The sequence below is a fragment of the Ahaetulla prasina genome, chromosome 2, assembly GCF_028640845.1.
Source record: "Ahaetulla prasina isolate Xishuangbanna chromosome 2, ASM2864084v1, whole genome shotgun sequence".
In the NCBI taxonomy this organism is placed as follows: Eukaryota; Metazoa; Chordata; class Lepidosauria; order Squamata; family Colubridae; genus Ahaetulla; species Ahaetulla prasina.
Window position 1 is genome coordinate 176,682,234 of NC_080540.1, and position 21,199 is coordinate 176,703,432.

Below are 21,199 nucleotides of genomic sequence, written 5' to 3' on the forward strand. Positions count from 1 at the left end.
ATCCAGGTCATGGTTGTCCCAAAGGTGATTTTTCAGGAGGCAACTGGACTTCCTTGTTTTTCTTTTCAAGACATTTCACTTCTCATCCAAGAAGCTTCCTTCAGCTCTGACAAGATAGTGGGGAATGGAAGGATTTATACTCCTTGCAGACAGCTGGTCATTTGCATCCTTTTAGAGGGTCATAGAAGCACTTGGAGGTGTCCTCAGGGTCACCTGAGTAGTAATCCTGGTTCTTGTAGTCTGCCATTTTTTTTTCTCTGGAAATCCATTCCTACTCACACCAGTCAGAGATTGATCATCCCAAATTGTATAGCTAAAAAGTCTGTAGAGATTCTCGGTCATCCAGGTCATGGATGCATGGATGCACTTTTGGAATTCCCCTGTTTATCTACAGTTGCTTCTGCTGAAGCTGCACCAAAAGCTCTCTCATTGAACCTGCCCTTGCCTCTAACTTGAAAAGGGCAGTCCTTAATCCCAGTTCCAGCTTTTTTCAGTTTCAGTCTCAATATATTCAGAGTGAACTTCTCAAAACTCAATTCAGCATGACTGAAGGAAATTCTGAGGGTACCATTCTGATTTCTTGGATGGGTATCAGTTTGGGAACACTATACTATGTTGTAAAATTAAAATAATTTCTGATGCTGAGGAGCATTTATGCACCTTAGAAATGCGGATGTCCTTAGACTTTTGATAAACTCATATATCTACGTAGCCCTCACATTTCTTCTTCCTTGTATTTCTCCAGCCCATTCAAAGTTAAGGTTCTACCTACTCATGATGCTAGCAAGGTAAAGGCCAGTGGTCCCGGACTAAACACTACAGGTGTTCCAGCCAGTTTGCCAGTAGAGTTTACAATTGACGCTAAGGATGCTGGAGAAGGCTTGTTGGCTGTACAGATCACGGTAAGTAGAAATAGGCCAGAGAGATGGGATTGCAGGGAGACCAAATGAGTTCTTGATGGGAGTTATTGTGGTTGCTAGATGTGTGCACAACTGTATCCTTCAGAATGAATAGCAGTTCTCGCTCACCAGTAGTCAGACAGCTGCATTCTGCACTGTGAGGTTTCCAGACAGTCTTCAAAAACAGAGTAGTCCATCTAAAGGGTAGTCCAGTTGTATAGTGGCAAAGGCATAAATCACTTGCTGCAGCCCCCTGCAGTGATGTTCTGATTCATATCGCCAATGATGCAAAAGCTGCTTCATACTTGGGACATGTCATGAGTGTTGGAGTGTTTTGTTTTTTGAGAATCTAAGTTCTTAATGTTTTCTTATTCAACTTCTAGCTGTTGATTGGATGACATTTATGAGATTGAGATCCTATATCTATTTTTATTCACAGTCCTGAACTAAGGACCATAAACTATGAAGTGATGAATCTGAGCTCTGCAAAATCTTTTTGGTCTCTATTGTATGATTCAGTTAGTTATGACCACAGCTCCTCCACAGTCATCTTTTATCTGTCGATCTCCCAGATAAGTGAATGAGTTTTTAGTGTTTGTCTCTTTAAAAAGAACAGCTGGTTTTACTAGCAGTATCTAGTAATTGCAGCTTTGGGGTAACAACCTAGAGCAGGAGTTTCCTCACCTTCCTCTTCACCTCATCAACCCTTTCAGATTGTTCATTGACTCCCAGACATTTAGTCTATGAAAATAACATAATAAATACTACTTTAAATAATAGTACTATGTGTATAATAATAATACCATGGGCTCTGACAGAATCATTATCAATCCATTGCGAAAGACACCTTTACTTGGAACAGCTTACATCCTGCAATAATACCTTTAGTACCATCAAGCAACAACAACTCCCTATCCCAAATCCTTGGCAAGAACTTGATAAGTGGATAAAAATGTCAATTCCAGTCTAGATATATGGTTAACTATGTGACCAACAACTATGATGATAATGATGGTGGTCCCAGTGGTTATTGGCACAGTGGGTACCATACCAAAAGATCTTGGATAGCACTACACATCTGAACATTGACAAAATGTCCGTCAGTTACAAAAAAAACCACTCCTTGAATCTGCACATATACTATGCCAATAGATTACAATATCCTAGGTTCTTGGCAAGAATTTGATGCTTATGAAGGCTAGCATCAGCTAAAGAATTGGCAGCTGAAATTTCACACTGTTCTGTAGTAACATTGACCCCTTTGGTGGTCTCACTGACCCTTACGGGTCAATACTGACCACTTTGGGGAACCTGACCTATAGCTTGGGTGCCTTCCACTGGCTCTACATCAACCCACTTACTGGCCTTGCTCTTTGCTCAGGATCCTGAAGGCAAACCTAAAAAGGCCACCATCCGGGACAACCAAGATGGCACCTATACAGTGTCTTACGTTCCTGACATGACTGGCCGCTACACCATTCTCATCAAGTATGGTGGGGATGAGATTCCCTACTCGCCCTACCGTATCCGTGCTTTACCAACCGGTGATGCCAGCAAGTGTACGGTGACAGGTGAGAGCTCTTCCGGGGTCTCAGGGAGGGGGAAGATGCTGGAGGGTGGGCAAGCCACGCTGAACCAACGCCACGCCCCACACAGACTGCTTTTTGCCGGGCACCTCCGGCCCCACTGCGCATCACTGTGGGGAAAGGGATTTATGTTTCCTGTGTGATTTTTTTTTTTAATTGTGCACTGTTTTGTGTGATTTTTGTCTCACTCTGATTACCCTTGCTCTTTGCCCTTTCACCTCAGTGTCGATTGGAGGTCATGGGCTAGGTAAGCAGCTTGCTAATGGCTTCCCTCCCCTCCCCTCCGTCTGCTTGCTCCCCCTGCAGTTTTCCCCTTGCATGGTTCCCCTCCCCTGCATTAGACTCCACCTGTGCTTGTGATTGGGCAGCAGGACACCATTTGAACTGGAAGAGGCTGCTTTAAAGTACACGTGTACTATAACAGGGGTCTCCAACCGTGGCCACTTTAAGACTTGTGGACTTCAACTCCCAGAATTCCTCAGGTAGCTTTGCTGGCTGAGGAATTCTGGGAGTTGAAGCCCACAAGTCTTAAAGTGGCCAAGGTTGGAGACCCCTGTACTAGAACTAGGCCCATCCAATCAGTCTGTTAATGTTGGCGTCCCATCTGCCAGAAATAATACAGAGCTGCCATTTATTGTTCCACTTGCCATGTAAAGCAACAACATAAGTAAAACATTAGGATGGAATGACTTGGAAATTTAAAAAGTAGGCTCTTCAATTGCAATCCTGCTGATCAGTCAGTCAACGGTTAAGATTGTCATTTTAAAAACCAGTTATCAGAATATTTTTTTATAGATGTAGCTCTGGCAGATTAATGGGAAAATAAATGGTTTTACTCTTAACTATAAACTGCCGGTCTGTAAGAAGGACCCTTAATCGGCTCTCAAGCCTTGAGAAGAGAAGATAATCTTCATGTCCTGATGCAGGATTCGTTTCTCTCTTCATGCATGATGGATTGAGCCAGGGATCGTGGTCCACATGAACATCTGGGCTATTAGTCCTCCTTCTGATTACATCATATTCTTCACGTAGCCCAGATTGTGTTGTGAATATTGAGCCAAGATGACTGATGTTTTCCTCCAATAGTTCAACTAAGGGTTACTTATAACTTTGGCAAGCAGCTCTGCCTCATTGGCAAACTGTACGTACCTTTCCTTGTGAGGTGGAAAAACACATTGGGCTGTGTCCAACTCGGTGAACTGCTGAGAAACAAGCAGGTGGATCTAAATGTCAGGGTAAGGTTGCAGCATGGTGGTCCTGAAACTCCCCCCCCCTTCCCATTCCCCAAGTAGCCCCCTCCTCTCCCTTCCCTGTGCTTTTGAAGTCATCCTCTTGCTTGCACCATGAAGGGTGTATCTTTATAATCAGAAATAAATGGATTGGCACCATGCATGTTCCCTAACCTTTCGGGGGAAGGTTTCCTCTCTAGTTGTCCTGGAAGATGCCTATTGTCAAGGTGCAGAAGTCTTGAAGCAGAGAACAGACTATTTATAGGAGTGGCTAGCAAAATCTCCCATGTTAATCAAAGAACTGCTGGGGATTTATTTTCAGACCAGGGAAGGGGTCTTTTTCTCTCTCCTTTCTGCAAATATGAGAATCTATAAATACAAGAAGCTCCTAAAATGAAGCTGGGTAAAGGGAAGATTCAAGATAGTTAAAAGGAACCACAGTAGTCCTTCAAAGAACACATATTCAATAGGAGTAGTTTGCATAATATGTAATGACAACTTCCAACTTTGGTGGCTTAGAAAAAAGGATTATGGTAATTCCTGAAAGATAAGACTGTCGTAACTGCTAATAATGACAGCTACATGTAGGCAATCCTCGACATATGACTTGTAATGGACCCTGCCCATTATAGTCATATGTTGTCACTAACCCAATTTTATGATCGTTTTTGCAGCAGTCATTAAGCAACTCACTGCAGTTAAGGAAATATTATTATTATTATTATTATTATTATTATTATTATTATTATTATTATTATTATTATTATTATTATTATTATTATTTATTAGATTTTTATAATTATTATTTAGATTTTTATAATATGTGCTGGTGTTCTGCAGAAACATAGAATACAGTTACATGACCACTGGATGCTGCAACTGATCACGTTGCTGAGTGCCCAAAGTTTGGTCCCATGACTGTGGAGAGGCCCAGTTGTTAGAACTTCGAATCTGGGTTGTAAGTCCCCTCTTGAGTCAATTCTGGTCGCTAAGTGACCAATTGTAAGTCAAGGACTCCCTGGAGCAGGGGTCTCAAACCAGTTTTGCTGGCTGAGGAATTCTGGGAGTTGAAGTCCACAAGTCTTAAAGTTGTCAAGGTTGGAGAGCCCTCTCCTGGAGCAATCATTGCTGAATAACATGAAGCAGAAGTTGCTTCTTCTCTTCTTGTCCATTCTGTGGCTTTCCACTGGTTGGACACTGTGGAAGAACCGTGTTAAAAGTATATGTTCCTTCACTTGATCAAGCATAGGAACAAAGATCTCTAGGGTCAGGGGGAAATGTGGTGTTCCAGATGCTTCTGAACTACAGTTTCTACCAGTTTTTGCCAGTTTGGCCAATAGGTATTAGGAATTGTACTTCAGTGACGTGTGTGGAAGCCTAAGAACGTAAACAGGTAAATTACTGGATTCTGTCAATATGAGAGAAAAAGTTGCTGATCTGTGACATCCAAAAGAAGAGCTATAAATTGCGAGGGATGGATAGGTCTTTAGCATGGACTTAGCTTGCCAGATGGTGAGAAACATCTGTTTGGCATTTTTATAACTGATGGAGTTCACCAAGTAATCTGAGCAGGGAAAGCACTTGCCCAAAGCTTGCTCGTGCGTGCCAAACTGGCAATACTGTACATGAATTCAGGCATCTCCCTTGTCAACATACCTTGCCAATATTGAAAAATATTTACCCTGCCAAAAAAATACTAATTCTGGATTCCCAAAAAACGAACCCAGGCCGCTGTGAAAGTCTTGATGACTTTGTTTAACCTGTGAATTCAGTGTTCTGGCAGAAAGCAACAGATTCAGAAGAAAATAGCTGAAAATTGAAGCAATTTATCTAATTTATATAGCCACTTATTTCATGAGTAAGTGACTCTGGGCACAAACCTAAAACAGTAAATATCTAAAATCATCATAGTATCATGAACAAATATTAAAAACATTTTAAAATATATAAAAACAGCTAAAACAATAGACCAAGGGATGTTAGTAGTTCTGGAACTGCCTCATCTCATTCACCTCACTTCAGCATCTTGAGAGTTGTAGTTTATAGAAAGTGGGCTGCCAACTGGAATTTCAGCTAAGGTTTTCTCTTAATAAAAAATGCTAATCACCATATAGAAGTTATTATTCAGAATTCAGAAAAACACATTTATCTATGGCACTTCCCATACTTTCCTGTTAAGTTGGGGCTTATTTTCCAGGGGAAATGAGCTCTCTCAAAAACCTTTGGCATTGATATATACGGCCACATGAAACTCTTCCTTTGCTTCAAGAATCTGCTCCTCATAGTGACTGACCATAGCTTTGATTACTATAATAACGCTAACTATTTGCTCTATTTCTCAGTGTGAAGTTGTCTGATTTAGTCCTAGGGGCTGATAGGAAGTATCAAGTATCTTTCTGATCTAGCTGTCAGCCTCTTGTGTGAGCTTGGTAGGGTTCATAACTTATGTTTCCCTCCACCCCTATGCAAATAGCAATTGATGTCCTACAGTAGCTCTTCTTTGACACCTCAACAGCTTCCTCCTTGCATGAAGTGCATGGACAACTGGGAGCAAGCTACAGAGATGCATAAAGAGAGCCTGGGCTAAAGATTCTGGCAGTAAGGAATGGGAAGCATTCTCTGTTTATATGGAACTGAATTGAGGTTGGGCCTAGTTTCAGACATTAGGTTCTTGTTCCCTTTTAAACATAGTGATTTTCTAAAAGAGTTTACTGATACACAGTTAGAAGTGTTTGATGAAGTGGCCATGCTTGTTAACAGCTAAGAGATGAAGGAATTAGCTCTACTTCTGCTTATACTGAAGGCGTTCTGTGGTGAATGTTAAGGAGCTACTCTGTTGATGGTGTTTTCATCTGACTTGCACTGAGTTATCCCAATCTGATAATTCACGATTCTTTTATCTATTTGTGAACCAGCCTTTTGATTCCAGCTTTCCTGACTAAATTTGTTGGGAAATAGGCAATACAAGTTGATCCAACCTTCCTCAGTCAGATATCTTTCAGAGAGATTGTGATAAGAGCTTCCAGAGTTGACCTCCAAGCATAATTTGGAGGGGGCCCCGTTTTAAGAAACCTGGTTTGCTGAAGAGGCTTAAGAGTTTAACAGATTCAGAGTGGACGAGGAGGGGAGGAAAGGTTGGGTGTGGGTTGGGATCAAGTTCTCCCTTTCCCATGATTCTTTCTTTTGCTAGGAGCTGGCATAGGCCCCACCATCCAGATTGGTGAAGAGACTGTCATCACTGTGGATGCCAAGGCTGCTGGAAAAGGCAAGGTGACCTGCACGGTGTGTACACCAGATGGCACTGAGGTAGATGTTGACGTGGTAGAAAATGAGGATGGGACCTTTGACATCTTCTACACAGCACCCCAGCCGGGCAAATATGTCATCTGTGTACGCTTTGGAGGAGAGCATATTCCCAACAGTCCATTCCAGGTTACGGTGAGTTTTACCCTGAGGCGGGAGAAATCTTCACATCAGTGGCCTCCATAGAGTCTGCTGTGGTAGCTTTTGTGGGGAATACGCTGCCTCCTGTGCAGGCAAAGTGCAATCATCTTTCAGTTGCTTCCAACAGACTACTGGTGTCTCTGGTGGCCAAAGATTCACCTGAAAGATGCTGTACATGTAGAAGCAAGTTGTGTGCAAATCTATTCAAAGGTTCTGACGAAATGGCTGCCCCAGTTTCCTTCTCTCCCTTCCTTTGTAAACTCTCCCCCCCCCCAAATAAGTAAAAAGAGGAAAGCAGCTGGTGCCTGGATTTAAAAACTTGAGTGGGAGGTGAGGGAGTATGTAAAACTAATTGGTTAACAAGTAAAACTGGTACAAATCAACACTTGTTTCTGGATAGTATGAACATGGAGTGCATCAATCAAATTATTGAGTGACAGAAAAGAGAGCTGTACGGCAGAAACAAAGCTACTTGTTCACACTGTGAAGATGAAGCATTTCTCCTTTAAATCTGACACCTTAGACAAATGACTCCTGGTTCCCCCTTCCCAGGGCTGAGCTCACATCTGAATTCTGGGGTGCCCTTCAGCAGGAGGAACATCTGGCTGCTAAACCTGTTTTCTTGCTGTTGGCTGAAGGGAGAGGTCAGAGGGAAGGCGTTTTCCCTTCCACAAAGACTGCCCTCCAGCTACAGTGCAGCCGCTGAACCTCCTGGCTCCCTTTGGTTCCTTTATATTCACAAGATCCAAAGATCTGTGCAGAGGAAAGCAGGATGTCTACTGGAATGATTGCCCAGCTGCCTACTTTCCAGAGCAGCAACCACAGTGCTTCCTACCTAATTCAGTTTTGAGATATGATTCTACTTAATTTAAATAAAAAAAAAAGGAGGAGCTATAAATTAGGCAGTCTGTACTCTTTGCAGCTGGTTTCTGAAAAAGTTACTTAAACTCATCCAATTTGGCCACACCATGTATATGAGGGCTACAAACTTGTTTTTTTGTTTTTAAATTTCAAGATGGCAGACCCACGTTTGTAGGCGCACCACTTCAGTTTCTAGGTTTAGAGATTGAGTTTCAGAATGCTTTCTCATGGAAATCGCCTGCGTCGAAACAAAAGAGGACAGAAATGACAAAGGGTGTGTATAAGGAAGAGAGAGCTCTCCCCCTACACACACACACACACACACACACACACACACACACACACACACACACACACATATGACAGTGACATCGGTTAAAAGCAAGTTAGCAACTCAAAACTGTTATGTGCAATTTATCCGTCCTTAACAAGTGACTCATTGTTTGGCTTTTGGACACTGTGTCTTCCTGTTCAAATATTTGTAACACTTTCCAGTTTCCAACACAAAAGGAGCCTCCTGGCTCACCTCAGTGAAAGGAGAGGAAAGGGAGGGTGGGGGTGTTGAAGCAGGCAGGGCCTTTCCTCCTCCTCCTCTCTTGTGGCTTTAGAAACAAATAGGCAAGAGTCCCTGAATCAAGGAAGTTTGGATTTGGTGGAAAGCAATCAACTGTTTTCCTTTTCCTTCCCCACCTTGCTCAGCAAGCTGGAGGCTCCCCTTTGGAGCACGGATTTTCAACTCCGTGGTTGCAGAAACTTAGGGACTTATTTGTTAATTTTTTTCCCCCTGGTGTTGGCTTTTGCAGCACCTCCCTTTGCAAGATTCCGCCAGCGCAAACTTTAAATGCCGCGTGATAGCTCTCAGCCACTCCCTGCTGGTCCATGATCTGCATCTTACTGCCAGCTTGTGGTGCCAGAATGAGGCAAGTTGACCTGAGATAGCCCTCTCTCAAGCTGATGCTGGCAGATGTGCTGGCCAACAACTCTGTTCATTCCCAGCCAGCATGGCGGATGGTAGGGAGCTGTTGAAAGCATCTGGCAGGTGTGGGAGAAGGCTTACCTAAGGACACACAGTGACATCTCCCATGTTTTCTGCTTGGCCATTTGACTTACAGTTGCCAAAGGAAGCTCATTACTTTAATGACAACCAGCAGTTCATTACCTCAACTTGGTTAACCCAACATTAGTGTGATTTGGTTGATCCTCTGTTGCCCGACCGTCATCGTTGCGCCCCCCCCCCGCCCGCACCCCGAAGCCACCTCTTTTCATGCCTGTCTACAGCTACGCATTTTGGATTTACACAAGGATGCACTCCTCCCAGAAAAACACATCCGTATATTAAACCCACCTGCCCACACATTTTTTGTCAACCCCCAAAATTCAGGCGCAATATTGAAAACATTTAAAAAGAAAAAAAAATTACTTTTTCAATTTTAATGCCTCTCAGTGCATGAGCAAATAGTGAAACTCCTCTGCTGAGTTTCTACTATGTAATTTCAGGCAGCCTCTTCTCCAAATGCAGATTGGTACTGTGTTATATAACACATGTTGCAGTGAGATCATTATTTGGGGTTGGCAATCAATGAAGGTTTTGTGTGTGTGTGTGTGTGTGTGTGATCTAGGTCTTAAAAAAGTAGAGCCTCCCTTAAATCAAACTGGACGCCCGGTGACTTCCTGGACATGTCCCAGTAAAAAAAAAAAAAAATCTTTTGGCAACAGTACCAAATTAGCTTGCCATTATTTTCTCCCAATTTGTCCAGTTTCCGATCTAATATACAGCATTGGAATTTCCTAGTGGTCCCTCCATGCAAGTACTACCTAATCAACCTTGGCCCTACTTAGGATTCAGAGATCTGCCAAGGTCAGCCAGGTGTTGCCATCGACTTTAGACATTTTTGGTTGTATAGCCCTTTAAATAGAAAGAATCGAAGCATTCAGGGGGGCAGAGCTCCTCTCTCATGTCCTCCCTCATGTTCCTTGGTTGTCCTCATTTTGTATGCCATTGCTATTGTAGATAGTGGAGTAGTTTAAAAAAAAAGTTTCTAGCTCTCACGTTGGTAGTGGCAAGATCCAGATCAAATCTGAGACCTTTGCAATGACTTACTTACTTACTTACTTTCTTTCTTTCTTTCTTTCTTTCTTTCTTTCTTTCTTTCTTTCTTTCTTTCCTTCCTTCCTTCTTTCTCTCTCTCTCTCTTTCTTTTTTTTCTTTCTACTTTTCTATCTTTCTTTTGAAGACCAGTATTATGTTTTTACTTTGGGGTTGTTGCCTATTGGGAAGAATGGAATCTCAAAGATTAGCATCAACTGAGAGAAGTCCAAACCCATGTAAACAAACAGCAACTGTTGAATCATTTTATCCTTTGCAAATGAGCAGCAGGTGGTTGAGATATCTCCATTTGGGGTTGGTTCTCCAGCTCCAAAGAGGGGGAAAAAAAACCTGTTGTCCTTTTTTCTGTGTCTGAGCTCTGAAACGGAAGCGCCGTAATGACATCATTGGCTTGGAGCCGGCCTTTCCGCCGACCTATTCTAACCATCTTGCCCCGTTCCTGCCACAGGCCCTGGATGGTGAGCGCAAGACCCCCCAGCAGATGGCCCAGCCGATGCGTGCCCCACCCTACGCATACGCACCTGGTGCACAGCAGCCCTGGGGACCAACAGTAACAGTTCAGTTTCATAGAGGAAAAGCTAGCCCAGCACATTCTGGGGGTGGAGGAACTGCCCCATGGAATTCAGATGGCTGCTTCGCTTGCCTTGGCACTGCTTGGGGCTGACATGGCTGCTTGAAATGATGATGTCAGGAGCTGAACCTTTCCCCAAGAACGGCACCAATGAATTATTCCGATCCAAAGATAGCGGTTCTGTTATGGGGAACGTGGGCGGATGCTATGTGATGCACCATTCACTACTGTCCCTTTAAATAGGGGTCTCCAACCTTGGCAGCTTTAAGCCTGGTGGACTTCAACTCCCAGAACCCCCCAGCCAGCAAAGCTGGCTGGGGAATTCTGGGAGTTGAAGTCCGCCAGGCTTAAAGTTGCCAAGGTTGGAGACCCCTGCCTTGAAACGCCACCAAGCTGCAGAAGCTGTGGGATAGAATTCATTACAGATAGTCCTCGACTTACAAAAGTTCATTTAGTGACCGTTACAAGAAGTTGCAAGAGCACCAGAAAAAGTGACCCATTTTTCACAGTTACAACCTTTGTAGCCTCCCCATGATCATGTGATCAGATTTCAGATGCTTGGCAACTGGTTCATACTTAACGACCGTTGCTTTGTCCCAGGGTCATGTGATCCCCTTTTTGCGACCTTCTGACAAGCAAAGTCAATGGGGAAGCCAGATTTCACTTAACAACCGTTCTACTAACTTATCAACTGCAGTGATTCACTTAACAACTGTGGTAAAGAAAGGTGGTAAAATGGAGCAAAACTCACTTAAGAAATGTCTCACTGAGCAACAGAATTTTAAGGCTCAATGGGGGTCGTAAGTTGAGGATTACCTGTATCTCCCTCTTAGGACATAGGGATGATACAGCCTTCAAGAGCAGATGAATATTTTTTTAATTCCTTTTTTTCCACTGAGAAGCTAGGAACAGACCATCTGAAATTTAGAAGGGGGGGTGTATTTGTTACTTTAAAACAGAAGAATGAAATTGTCCACTTCCAATCTTGTTTGAGATCTTGAAGAGTCACTGTTGGTTGGGCTTTTCTATTAGTAGCTGCCTGATATCTCTACCTGGAGATATTGGGGCTGAATATGGGACCTTCACCATGCAGACCAGGTGCTCCTTCACTGAATTATGGTCTCCCTCCATAGCACAAGTGAACAGTCAAAATCAAACTAGATACGGTTATAATGCCAATTGCATACATAGGGCTTTCTTTTCTTTTAAATACAACTAGAGAAACAGTGACTCTTACCAACAGGATTACACCGACCCACAAACCAATCAACGGCTGAATGTTCATTATTTTTTCCCCTCTTCCAACCTTAAATCAAGAAATTGGGCTGTTTTTTAGAGAGCCCTAAACTTTTCAACTAACTGTCCTAAGGGTGCTTTTTTTCAAGAGGCAACTGGACTTTTGAAGACATTTCACTTCTCATTCAAGAAGCTTCTTCAGCTCTGACTGGATGGTGGTGGGGGAGGGGGGAGAAAGCACCTTTGGGACAACCATGACCTGGATGACTGAGAATCTCCATAGACATTTTCAACTAACTGTTGAATTTAGGGTCATTTCCTCTTAGATAGCTGATGCTTCTTTGCTGGCTTGGCTATAATCTATCTTGGTACTCTCTGCAAACATGAAACATTCTTCCAGCAGCCTGTCTCCTGCACAGACATTGCCAGCTAGCAATTAATTAATTAACATTAATTAATTCTGCAAAGTATGGTGAGGAATGGAAGCAAAATGGAGGCACTTGGCTATCTTAAACTCCTTGATGAGCTTTTGCAGAGGGGCAGTGCTGCAGGCGTGATATCCTCACAGTGGGGCTTTCTCATAGGGCTTGCGAGGAACTCAAAACATAGGCTTGGTGGCTTTTGAGGATACTTTTCTTTGCACCATCGCACCCCCCCCCCCCCAAACATACTCCCCTTCACTATATCTGCTCTGCTTGAATTCCAGAGTGGGTAGGAGACCTTCCAGAATGTGGCAGGTTTGGTGCTTTTCCCAGGGTGTCTTTGTCTGAGGTCACATCCCTCCATCTCTAGATGCCATCCATGCTTTGTGTGTCGTCCTTGTCAAGGCCTCTGCTGGGCAGGGCTTCCAGGTCCTACCCAATCAGGCTAGGTATCATCCTTATCCCCGGGTATGAAGGAATGTGGTTCACCTCTTTGTTTAGGGTGTCTGCTGGGGGCCTGGCTAGCTACAAGTAGAGTCCTCCTTGGCTTGATGCTGGCCTGGCTTTTGGGGGGGAGGGGGAACTTGCTGATGGGCAAGTATCTGTCTGGTTGTCCATTGGTTTGATCCCAGTACTTAGCATTCCAACTGAATTATAAGCCAGACATAAGCAAGCATGCCAGCCAACAAGGGCAAGATAGCAGAAAGGAACCGGGGTAGAACATAAGTAAGCAGCAGCTAAACTAACCCTGAGGAATATCTAATCTGGCATCTAAAAGCATAGGGGTTTGATCTTATTCTTTTTGGAAAATACGAGGTCTGTAACTCCTTTAAGAGCAGGAGAAGTAGAACTTGGGGATACAGAAAGAAACCTGGGCAGGAATAGTGATGCTTCTGAGGGGAGGCTATTGCCAGGTGCTTCTTGAAACAACTTAGGGACAAGACAGCTGAACTAATTTCTCTTTGCTCCAGTGCTTTTTAAAATAAAAGGGAAAAGAAGTGATACAGCTGCCCGAAATTCTGATTTTGGGGCCAATCCCTAAACCCAGTTCTGACTTTCAAGTTCTAGTTCTTGCCAGCTTGGGAAGTTCTTGAATATTGCAGTTTCCAATTAATTGTTTCATTAGCTATTGGCATAGAAAGCAATGGAGAGAGAACATTCAGCTTCATAGCAAAACCTAGTCATGTCCTGGGTTCGAAGCCTGCATCCAAAAGCCAGGAGGGTCCTATTCTTGCAAAATCCAGACTTTGCAGCCCTGAACTTAAAGCAAAGAGAAATTGTCCAGCCCACTTATATTCAGCAGTGCACCTGGTTTGCCAGTCAGTCTGCCTGTTCAAATTCTAGCATTTAGGATATTTTAGGAGAATCTAGGGGCTTTTCAGAATCTGTCTTTGTCAGCTGTGTTCCATTGCTTTTTTATGGATTCTTCTCATCCCTTCTTGTCATCTTTAAGTGCCCTTTCTCTTTCAACATGCCCTCCATGTTTCTCACTCCTCTTGTTGGGATGGTGGGTCACCTCTATTTTACAGGCCACAGATCGTCCTGTCAATGGGCTGGATGCTGGACTGCGGCCTTTCGACTTGGTTATTCCTTTCACCATCAAAAAAGGAGAGATAACAGGTAATGTGGAAACGTGGCTTAAAGGCAGTTGTGTGCATTAACAGCCTGGGGAATGCAACATGTAACATGAGGCAGAATTCAGCTTCCTGATCCCTATTTTTGTTTTAAATAGCTAAATTTTACAACTAAGGTGTTAATGAGCAAGGTCTGCTGAAATTTGTGAGAAAGTTGAAGATTTATGGAGCTGGGCAGGTTGAAGGTTTTAAGTGTGACTTTCTTTTTCCCCGTTCCTCATAACTAACAGATGCAGAAAATAATTGTTAGCTTTTTTTTTTTTTAAATTTATATCCCGCCCTTCTCCGAAGACTCAGGGCGGCTTACATTGTGTAAGCAATGTTTTATGGGAATGGCCGGTGTTCTTGAGGCAAAATGTGAATTACCTGAATACAATACATGTGACTTTTCTTCAAGTACTTTGCAGAAAGTGAGTTGCATTTTTGCAACTATTGTTAAGTGTTATCTCTTATCTAGATTTGACACCAAAAGTAAGTCCTCATGTTTAGCCAGAACTTTCACTTCATTGGTATCTAATAATAAGTATCAAATAAGCTGAGTAACTAACCATCTATTGGAAGCTGCAGGGCAGTTTGCTAAGGATTTCACTTCAAGTACAGATAGCACAGCTTTTCCTGTCTCTTCTAGATATATTGGAATGCAGTTGACATCATTCCCAATTGATATGACAGAAATTCCAGTTCAGAGTATCTGTAAATCCCCAGGCTACAGAAGGGTGATTTCAGTGTTTAGCTTTAGGCTTCTGAAACCATCACTGTCCAAAAATGTCCTTGCAAAATTCTTAGGGGATTCTAGCCTAGTGCAGAGAAATGCCCTAGCTCGTATCCTGTGAATTGTTGCATTGGACAACAGAAGTCAGGTTTTGTTCAAATGTCCTACTGATTCCATACTAACAGAATAGTATACAGTGCTGCCCCTACGGCTTCCTACTCAGACTAACCGAAGCCACTAAACTGTTTTTGTTTTTCTTCCCATCCCCCTTCCAAAGGAGAGGTACGCATGCCCTCCGGTAAGGTGGCCAAGCCAGATATTACTGACAATAAAGATGGCACAGTGACAGTGCGTTATGCCCCCACTGAGGCTGGCTTGCATGAGATGGACATCCGTTACGACAATATGCATATCCCAGGTAACATTGCAGACTGTGAAGTTTCCCAGTTATCCTGGAGGGACTGGTTTGTGAGTTCTGAATAATATCTAAGTGACATCAATACCATGTTCTGATTCAATAGGTAGCCCCCTTCAGTTCTATGTGGATTATGTTAACAGTGGCCATGTGACAGCTTATGGTCCTGGACTTACCCATGGTGTGGTCAACAAGCCAGCTGTCTTCACAGTCAACACAAAAGATGCTGGAGAAGGTAAGATGTGACATATGCTCCTCCCACCAGAACTGTTCCTACTTCTGTTTGTGTCTTTCCCTTTGGAGGGCTTCATGTAACCAATACATGCCTAAACTGTACAAATCGGTCATTGGGATTCCTTCCTGCAACTAAAGTATTGAGCTTGTCAGGGCTAACTTCAGTGTTTGATCTTCTGATGTTTGCAGGTGGCCTCTCCTTGGCCATTGAAGGCCCTTCTAAAGCAGAAATTGGATGCACTGATAACCAGGATGGCACCTGTACAGTGTCCTATCTCCCAGTTCTACCCGGAGATTACAATATCCTGGTGAAATACAATGACAAGCACATCCCAGGAAGTCCTTTCACTGCCAAGATTACTGGTGAGATGTGAGACTGCTCTGATACAAAGTGGGCTAGGCAGATAGCTGGCTTACACTGAAGGCCTCTTGTCTGCTTTGACAGGTGATGATACGATGCGCATGTCCCACCTCAAAGTGGGCTCATCAGCTGATATTCCCTTGAACATCACTGAGACAGACTTGAGCCAGCTGACAGCCACAGTGATCCCACCTTCTGGTCGTGAGGAACCTTGTCTGCTCAAACGTCTACGCAATGGACATGTTGGTGAGTGCCCCTTTTTAGCCTACCTCTGAGCCAATTGGCAGAATTCATGGGTAGAACAAGATAGTTGGAGAGGTCGAACCAAATTATCTCCTTTTTCTATCTCTTGCAAATGTCTCTGTAGGAATTTCATTTGTCCCCAAAGAGATTGGAGAGCACATTGTGAACATCAAGAAAAATGGGCTGCACATCCCCAACAGCCCTATCACGGTGATGATCAGCCAGTCAGAAATTGGAGATGCCAGCCGCGTCAGGGTCTCTGGCCCAGGACTCAGTGAAGGCCGGACCTTTGAACCTTCAGAGTTCATCATTGACACCAGGGATGCAGGTACACAAATGAAGTTTTAATACAGCCTTTGAAATGTCATAAGTTAAATTGTTAGGATTTTTTTTTTTTAATTTGATGTTGCTATGCTGGCTGGAAATGATGGCAGGCGGTAATCCAGCACATCTGAGGGGTACCAGATTGGGGTAAGCTAGTGTAAAAAGCAGCCTTCCCCAAGAGGAAAAGTGAATAGGATGAAGTTTCTGAGGTACATGGGGCAGATTTCATTCTCAGGGCTTCTAAGATAAGACAGAAGGTTCTGGAAAACTACCGTGCCACTTTCCCGCCTTTAGCTCTATGAGGAAACTGGCCGGCTTGGAATGGTTGGAATGGTTGAGAAGATCTTATACAGGTAATCCTCGATTTACGACCACAATTGAGCCCAAAATTTCTGCTGCTAAGTGAGATATTTGTTAAGTGAATTTTGCCCTCTTTTATGACTTGTCTTGTCACACTTGTTAAGTAAATCACTATAGTTGTTAAGTTAGTAACACAGTTGTTAACTGACTCTGGCTTCCCCATTGACTTCGCTTGTCAGACAGTCGCAAAAGGGGATCACGTTACCTTGGGACAGTGCAACCGTCGTAAATGTGTCTTCAGTTACCAAGCATCTGAATTTTGATCATGTGTTCGTGGGGATGCTGCAACAGTCATAAGTGTGAAGTCACACTTTTCAGTGCTGTTGTAATTTGGAACAGTCACTAAATGAACTGTTGTAAGTCGGGGACTACCTGTATGGCATTCTAACTAAAAAGAAGGGTTAGACTGAACTAAGAACAACCCTAGCTTAGTGTTCTGTTGCTAGAATTAAGGGCTAATGTCTGAAAGGTAGAAAAGAAGATTATCTCAGTGAAGGGTCTCCAGAAAAGGGAAGGTTTCATGCAGACAAGGATAAAGTGGCCTGCACGTTTCTCTTTTATGAATAATTGAAAGGGAATTATGTAGCATTAGCATAAATTGTACGTACGACTTGCTGTATTATTCTTAGACATGCATACTTAATACCACGATGATGAGGTGCTCCAATGTATCTAAAAGCTTCTGATAACAAGTGGATCTTTCTTTAGGCTATGGTGGTCTGAGTTTGTCCATTGAAGGCCCCAGTAAAGTTGATATCAATACAGAAGACCTGGAAGATGGTACTTGCAAAGTCACCTATTGTCCTACTGAGCCTGGCAACTACATCATCAACATTAAGTTTGCAGATCAGCACGTGCCAGGTGAGTGCATGCGTCCTTCTTGTGTCACATGGGAACAAAGAAGGGTCCAAAAAGTGTTTAGGATGCCCCAAAAGATGGTTCCAGTAAGGGTCAGGCAGGCAGGTCTTTAAAATCTGGATTGTTGAACAAGCTGTTGTTAAAGACTTGCTTCCCAGATAGATAAAAAACTATTATGTGAGAGTCAATAGCGAGGTTTCCCATTGGCCGATGGTGTCATGTGACGTATTGTGATGTATTGTAATGTTTTTTGCCTTTGTGGAGCCGGGGCGTGTGTTTGGCCTGCATGTAATGCATCCGGCCTGCAGGCCGCCAGTTTCACAGGCATTGCTGTAAAGGGCAGTAACAATGGCTGAAAGTTAAAGTGGACATTATTTTCTAGTGTTTGCTTTTGGATTAAGTAGAGAAATATGAATCAAAAATGATAGGAGGAGGACATCCTTACGTACCTACAAAACACATCTGGTTTTGAACATCTGCATCCAGAAGTTGCACGAGCAAGTGGGACTGAGTGTCTCAGGCTTTGTCAGTTATTATGACACCGATAGAAGAGATTATTGTGGCTCAGTGTTGAACTGTGGAGTCCTTTGTGCTCTCTGAGCTTGATGGTTTTCTTGCAGAGATTTCATTATCAAACTAGGGTTACACCTAGCTTGGTAATGAAAGGTCTGCAAGAAAATCATCAAAACTCAGCGAGCACAAAGGACTCCATAATTTGTATAATTAATTCCTCTTAGATTTAGGCCAAATTAACTCTCATCTCTCCTTCCCTTTGGAGGGCACCAGACTGGAGAAAGCTGCTTTAGGTGCAGCTAGGCACATAGTTGAGATGCCACATTGTGACAAGTAATCTATCATAGCTAGCTTCCTTAAGGACATTCTTTGAGCTTGTTGAGATATTTAATTCTCCACTTCCAGGACTGATAACCTAAAGAATATGACAATTTGCGCATGATCATTCAACTTAGCAAGGTTGAGTGCTGAAAGAAAAGCTGTTGCTACCCTGGAGAGCCAGACATTCACCAACATCTCCAAAGTTGTTTGTAGGACAGATAATGCTTCTGGTGCCGTATAGCCTTGATACCATCCCGCTTCTGCACAAATCTTATTAACAATTTCTCCCCTGAAAGGATAGATGAGATCTGACTGGACTGTGAAGAGTTTGGGGATGTTTAAAAGCTACCATTAGCAGGTAGGTTTTGCTTCCCTTTTGACCAAAAAAGTTTGGTTTTCTGATGCAGGGAGCCCATTTTCTGTGAAGGTGACAGGAGAGGGAAGAATGAAACAGATGATTACGCGCTGCCGCAAAGCCCCATCCGTCTCCAATATTGGCAGCCAGTGTGATCTGAGTCTGAAAATCCCAGGTAAGCGAACTCCAGGGGGAGAAGTGAGTTAAGTAGGGGGTTGAGCGGCTGTTTGTGTGTGAGACTAATCCAGCGATAATGGAGAGCTATTGCAAAAGCACCACACCTTAACTGAGGACAAAGGAAGCATTGTAAGAGTTCCACATACCCCTGCTTGCTTTAGCAAATGCTAAATTTGGTATGGAACTAAGTGTTCAGTCCTGGACAGTTTTGAGGAAGATGTCCAGGTCTTAGCAGCAAAGGTCTGAGCATGTTGAATGGATTTAACCGTTCTGGTTTCCAAACCCTGGTTTATGCTAAGCATTATCTGGCCCCTGATGGCGAACCTATGGCACGCATGCCCAAAGTGGCACACAGAGCCATATCACCTGTGGCATCGCCCATTCCTCTTCCGGGTTTCCATGCATGCGCAATGATCAGGTGGCCTTTTTGTATGCGGCAGTGCCAGAAACTAGAAGACCTGGTCTTCTGTTTTACTATTTGAGCATGCACGCCGGCTGGTTGATTGTTGCACGTGCATGGGCACCAGAAACCTGGAAGACTAACTGGCATGTGTGCCAGAAACCATAAGTTCATTTTCAGGGGTGTGCATGCGCTCTGGGCAGCTCCTCTTCCAGGTTGCAACCCAGACGAGCGCGCACACACTCCCTTTTCAGCACTCGGTGCCAAAAATGTTCGCCATCGCTGATCTAGCCAATGGATTGATCTAATGTGGTTGATTTAATAAATTGTGGCTTAACGTATGTCCAGCATATTTTCCATGTTCTATGGTGAGAAGTAGCCTTACCAGCTCAAAAGCAGTATTTCATATAGCAAAAATGTATCGATGTAATTCTTGTGCTGTGGTCCCCAGAAATCAACATCAGGGACATGACTGCCCAGGTGACTAGCCCGTCAGGCAAATCCCATGATGCAGAAATCTTGGAGGCAGAAAACAACACCTACTGCATCCGCTTTGTGCCCACTGAGACAGGCATCCACTCGGTCAGTGTCAAGTATAAAGGACAGCACGTGCCCGGAAGCCCCTTCCAGTTCACAGTGGGCCCTCTTGGTGAAGGTGGTGCACACAAAGTCCGGGCAGGTGGCCCAGGCTTGGAGAGAGCTGAAGCTGGTGTGCCAGGTATGGTTATCAGTTGGAGGAAGAGCTTTAAATTGTGAGTGAGTACCTTGGGAGCAGGGAAAGCAGGTTAATGTAATGCTTACCCTTACGTTGTGTTTAATGCATCAAGTGTAAAATGGCAAGTTGATGATGGATGGTGGGTTAAGGACTGAGTGGAGGATCTCTGTGTGGTTTCTAGATCAGCACACATTGCTGTCTTCTGCTTGTCCTGATTTTGCACTCAAATCAGAAGCACTGAGGCTCTTCTGGATTGAAAGGATTAGCTGGTAATATCACTGACACCCAGTTGGGGGCTTCTTTCATGTCCCTGGCATGAAAGAAGGAGAGAAGGACGAGATCTCATCCCCATCCCAGGCAGCTCTTGGGTCTCAAACGCAGGCTTGCTAAACTCCTGCCCAGCATTCCAACCAGTTGAGCACTGTGCTCCTTTTGCTTGTCCTGATGGTACTAATATTTAAAGCCTAAATATATTGTATACAAGTCAATGTCCATGAATGGCACTTCAATCATGCTGGTATTGAAACGGGTGAAAGGCAATTTTCCAGAACTGTTTTAGATCTAGCATGGTTCCTCTGATTTTATCCCTGAACTCAGAGATAAATAGTTAGGCTTCAAAAGGATGTAAAGCTACGTGGGATGTACAACAGTTACCAGAACTAATTTTCCACTCCAGTGAGGAAGTGTCAGCCCTTCGAGATTAGACCAGAGAAGGAAGCCAGTTATAAACACTATTATTTTTATTATAGGGTTTACAGCAACGGAATCTTGCCAGTCTAAATGTGCCTCCCCCCACCACTTGCTTTTATTCTAATGAGAGCCAGGAAGGGTGGAGTCAGAGATGTTTTCTCAAACTACATTTTTATTTTGGAGTGGGATTTCTTTTATGTGGCCTTTGTCTTGGCTTCAGCTCTTCCTCCTCTTCTTCAAGGGTTATTCTCACCCTCCCATTATAGGAAGCGTAGAAGGGTAAATGGTCTGGCCAGATGGTGGGATTGCCATATAACTGTGATGGTGAACCTATGGTATGCGTGCCCGAAGTGGCATGTGGAGCCATGTCGCCTAGCACTAGTGGCGTCGCCCATTCCTCTTCCGGGTTTCTGGCGCACATGCGTGCAACGATCAGCTGGCCTTCTTGCATGCGGCAGTGCCGGAAACTGGAAGAGCTGGTCTTCCATTTTCCTGCGTGAGCATGCGTGCTGGCCAGCTGATCGTTGCACAC

At 43.7% G+C, this 21,199-nt stretch overlaps 1 protein-coding gene across 5 annotated transcripts in view; it reads left to right on the plus strand.

Moving 5' to 3' along the window:
• The window catches only part of FLNA (filamin A), an 88,957-nt gene that overhangs the window by 57,374 nt on the left and 10,384 nt on the right, over nt 1-21,199 (plus strand). For 2 of the 5 annotated variants that reach the window (XM_058166491.1, XM_058166497.1), the window contains 14 exons: nt 746-902; nt 2,281-2,470; nt 2,709-2,732; nt 6,905-7,152; nt 10,575-10,682; nt 13,885-13,975; nt 14,979-15,119; nt 15,223-15,351; nt 15,540-15,713; nt 15,796-15,957; nt 16,079-16,282; nt 17,347-17,499; nt 18,738-18,860; nt 19,714-19,980. In XM_058166491.1, the coding sequence (XP_058022474.1) occupies nt 746-902; nt 2,281-2,470; nt 2,709-2,732; nt 6,905-7,152; nt 10,575-10,682; nt 13,885-13,975; nt 14,979-15,119; nt 15,223-15,351; nt 15,540-15,713; nt 15,796-15,957; nt 16,079-16,282; nt 17,347-17,499; nt 18,738-18,860; nt 19,714-19,980 (2,171 nt within the window). The remainder of the gene's footprint in view (nt 1-745; nt 903-2,280; nt 2,471-2,708; nt 2,733-6,904; nt 7,153-10,574; nt 10,683-13,884; nt 13,976-14,978; nt 15,120-15,222; nt 15,352-15,539; nt 15,714-15,795; nt 15,958-16,078; nt 16,283-17,346; nt 17,500-18,737; nt 18,861-19,713; nt 19,981-21,199) is intronic. The other 3 variants (XM_058166493.1, XM_058166492.1, XM_058166494.1) reach the window with 3 other exon arrangements.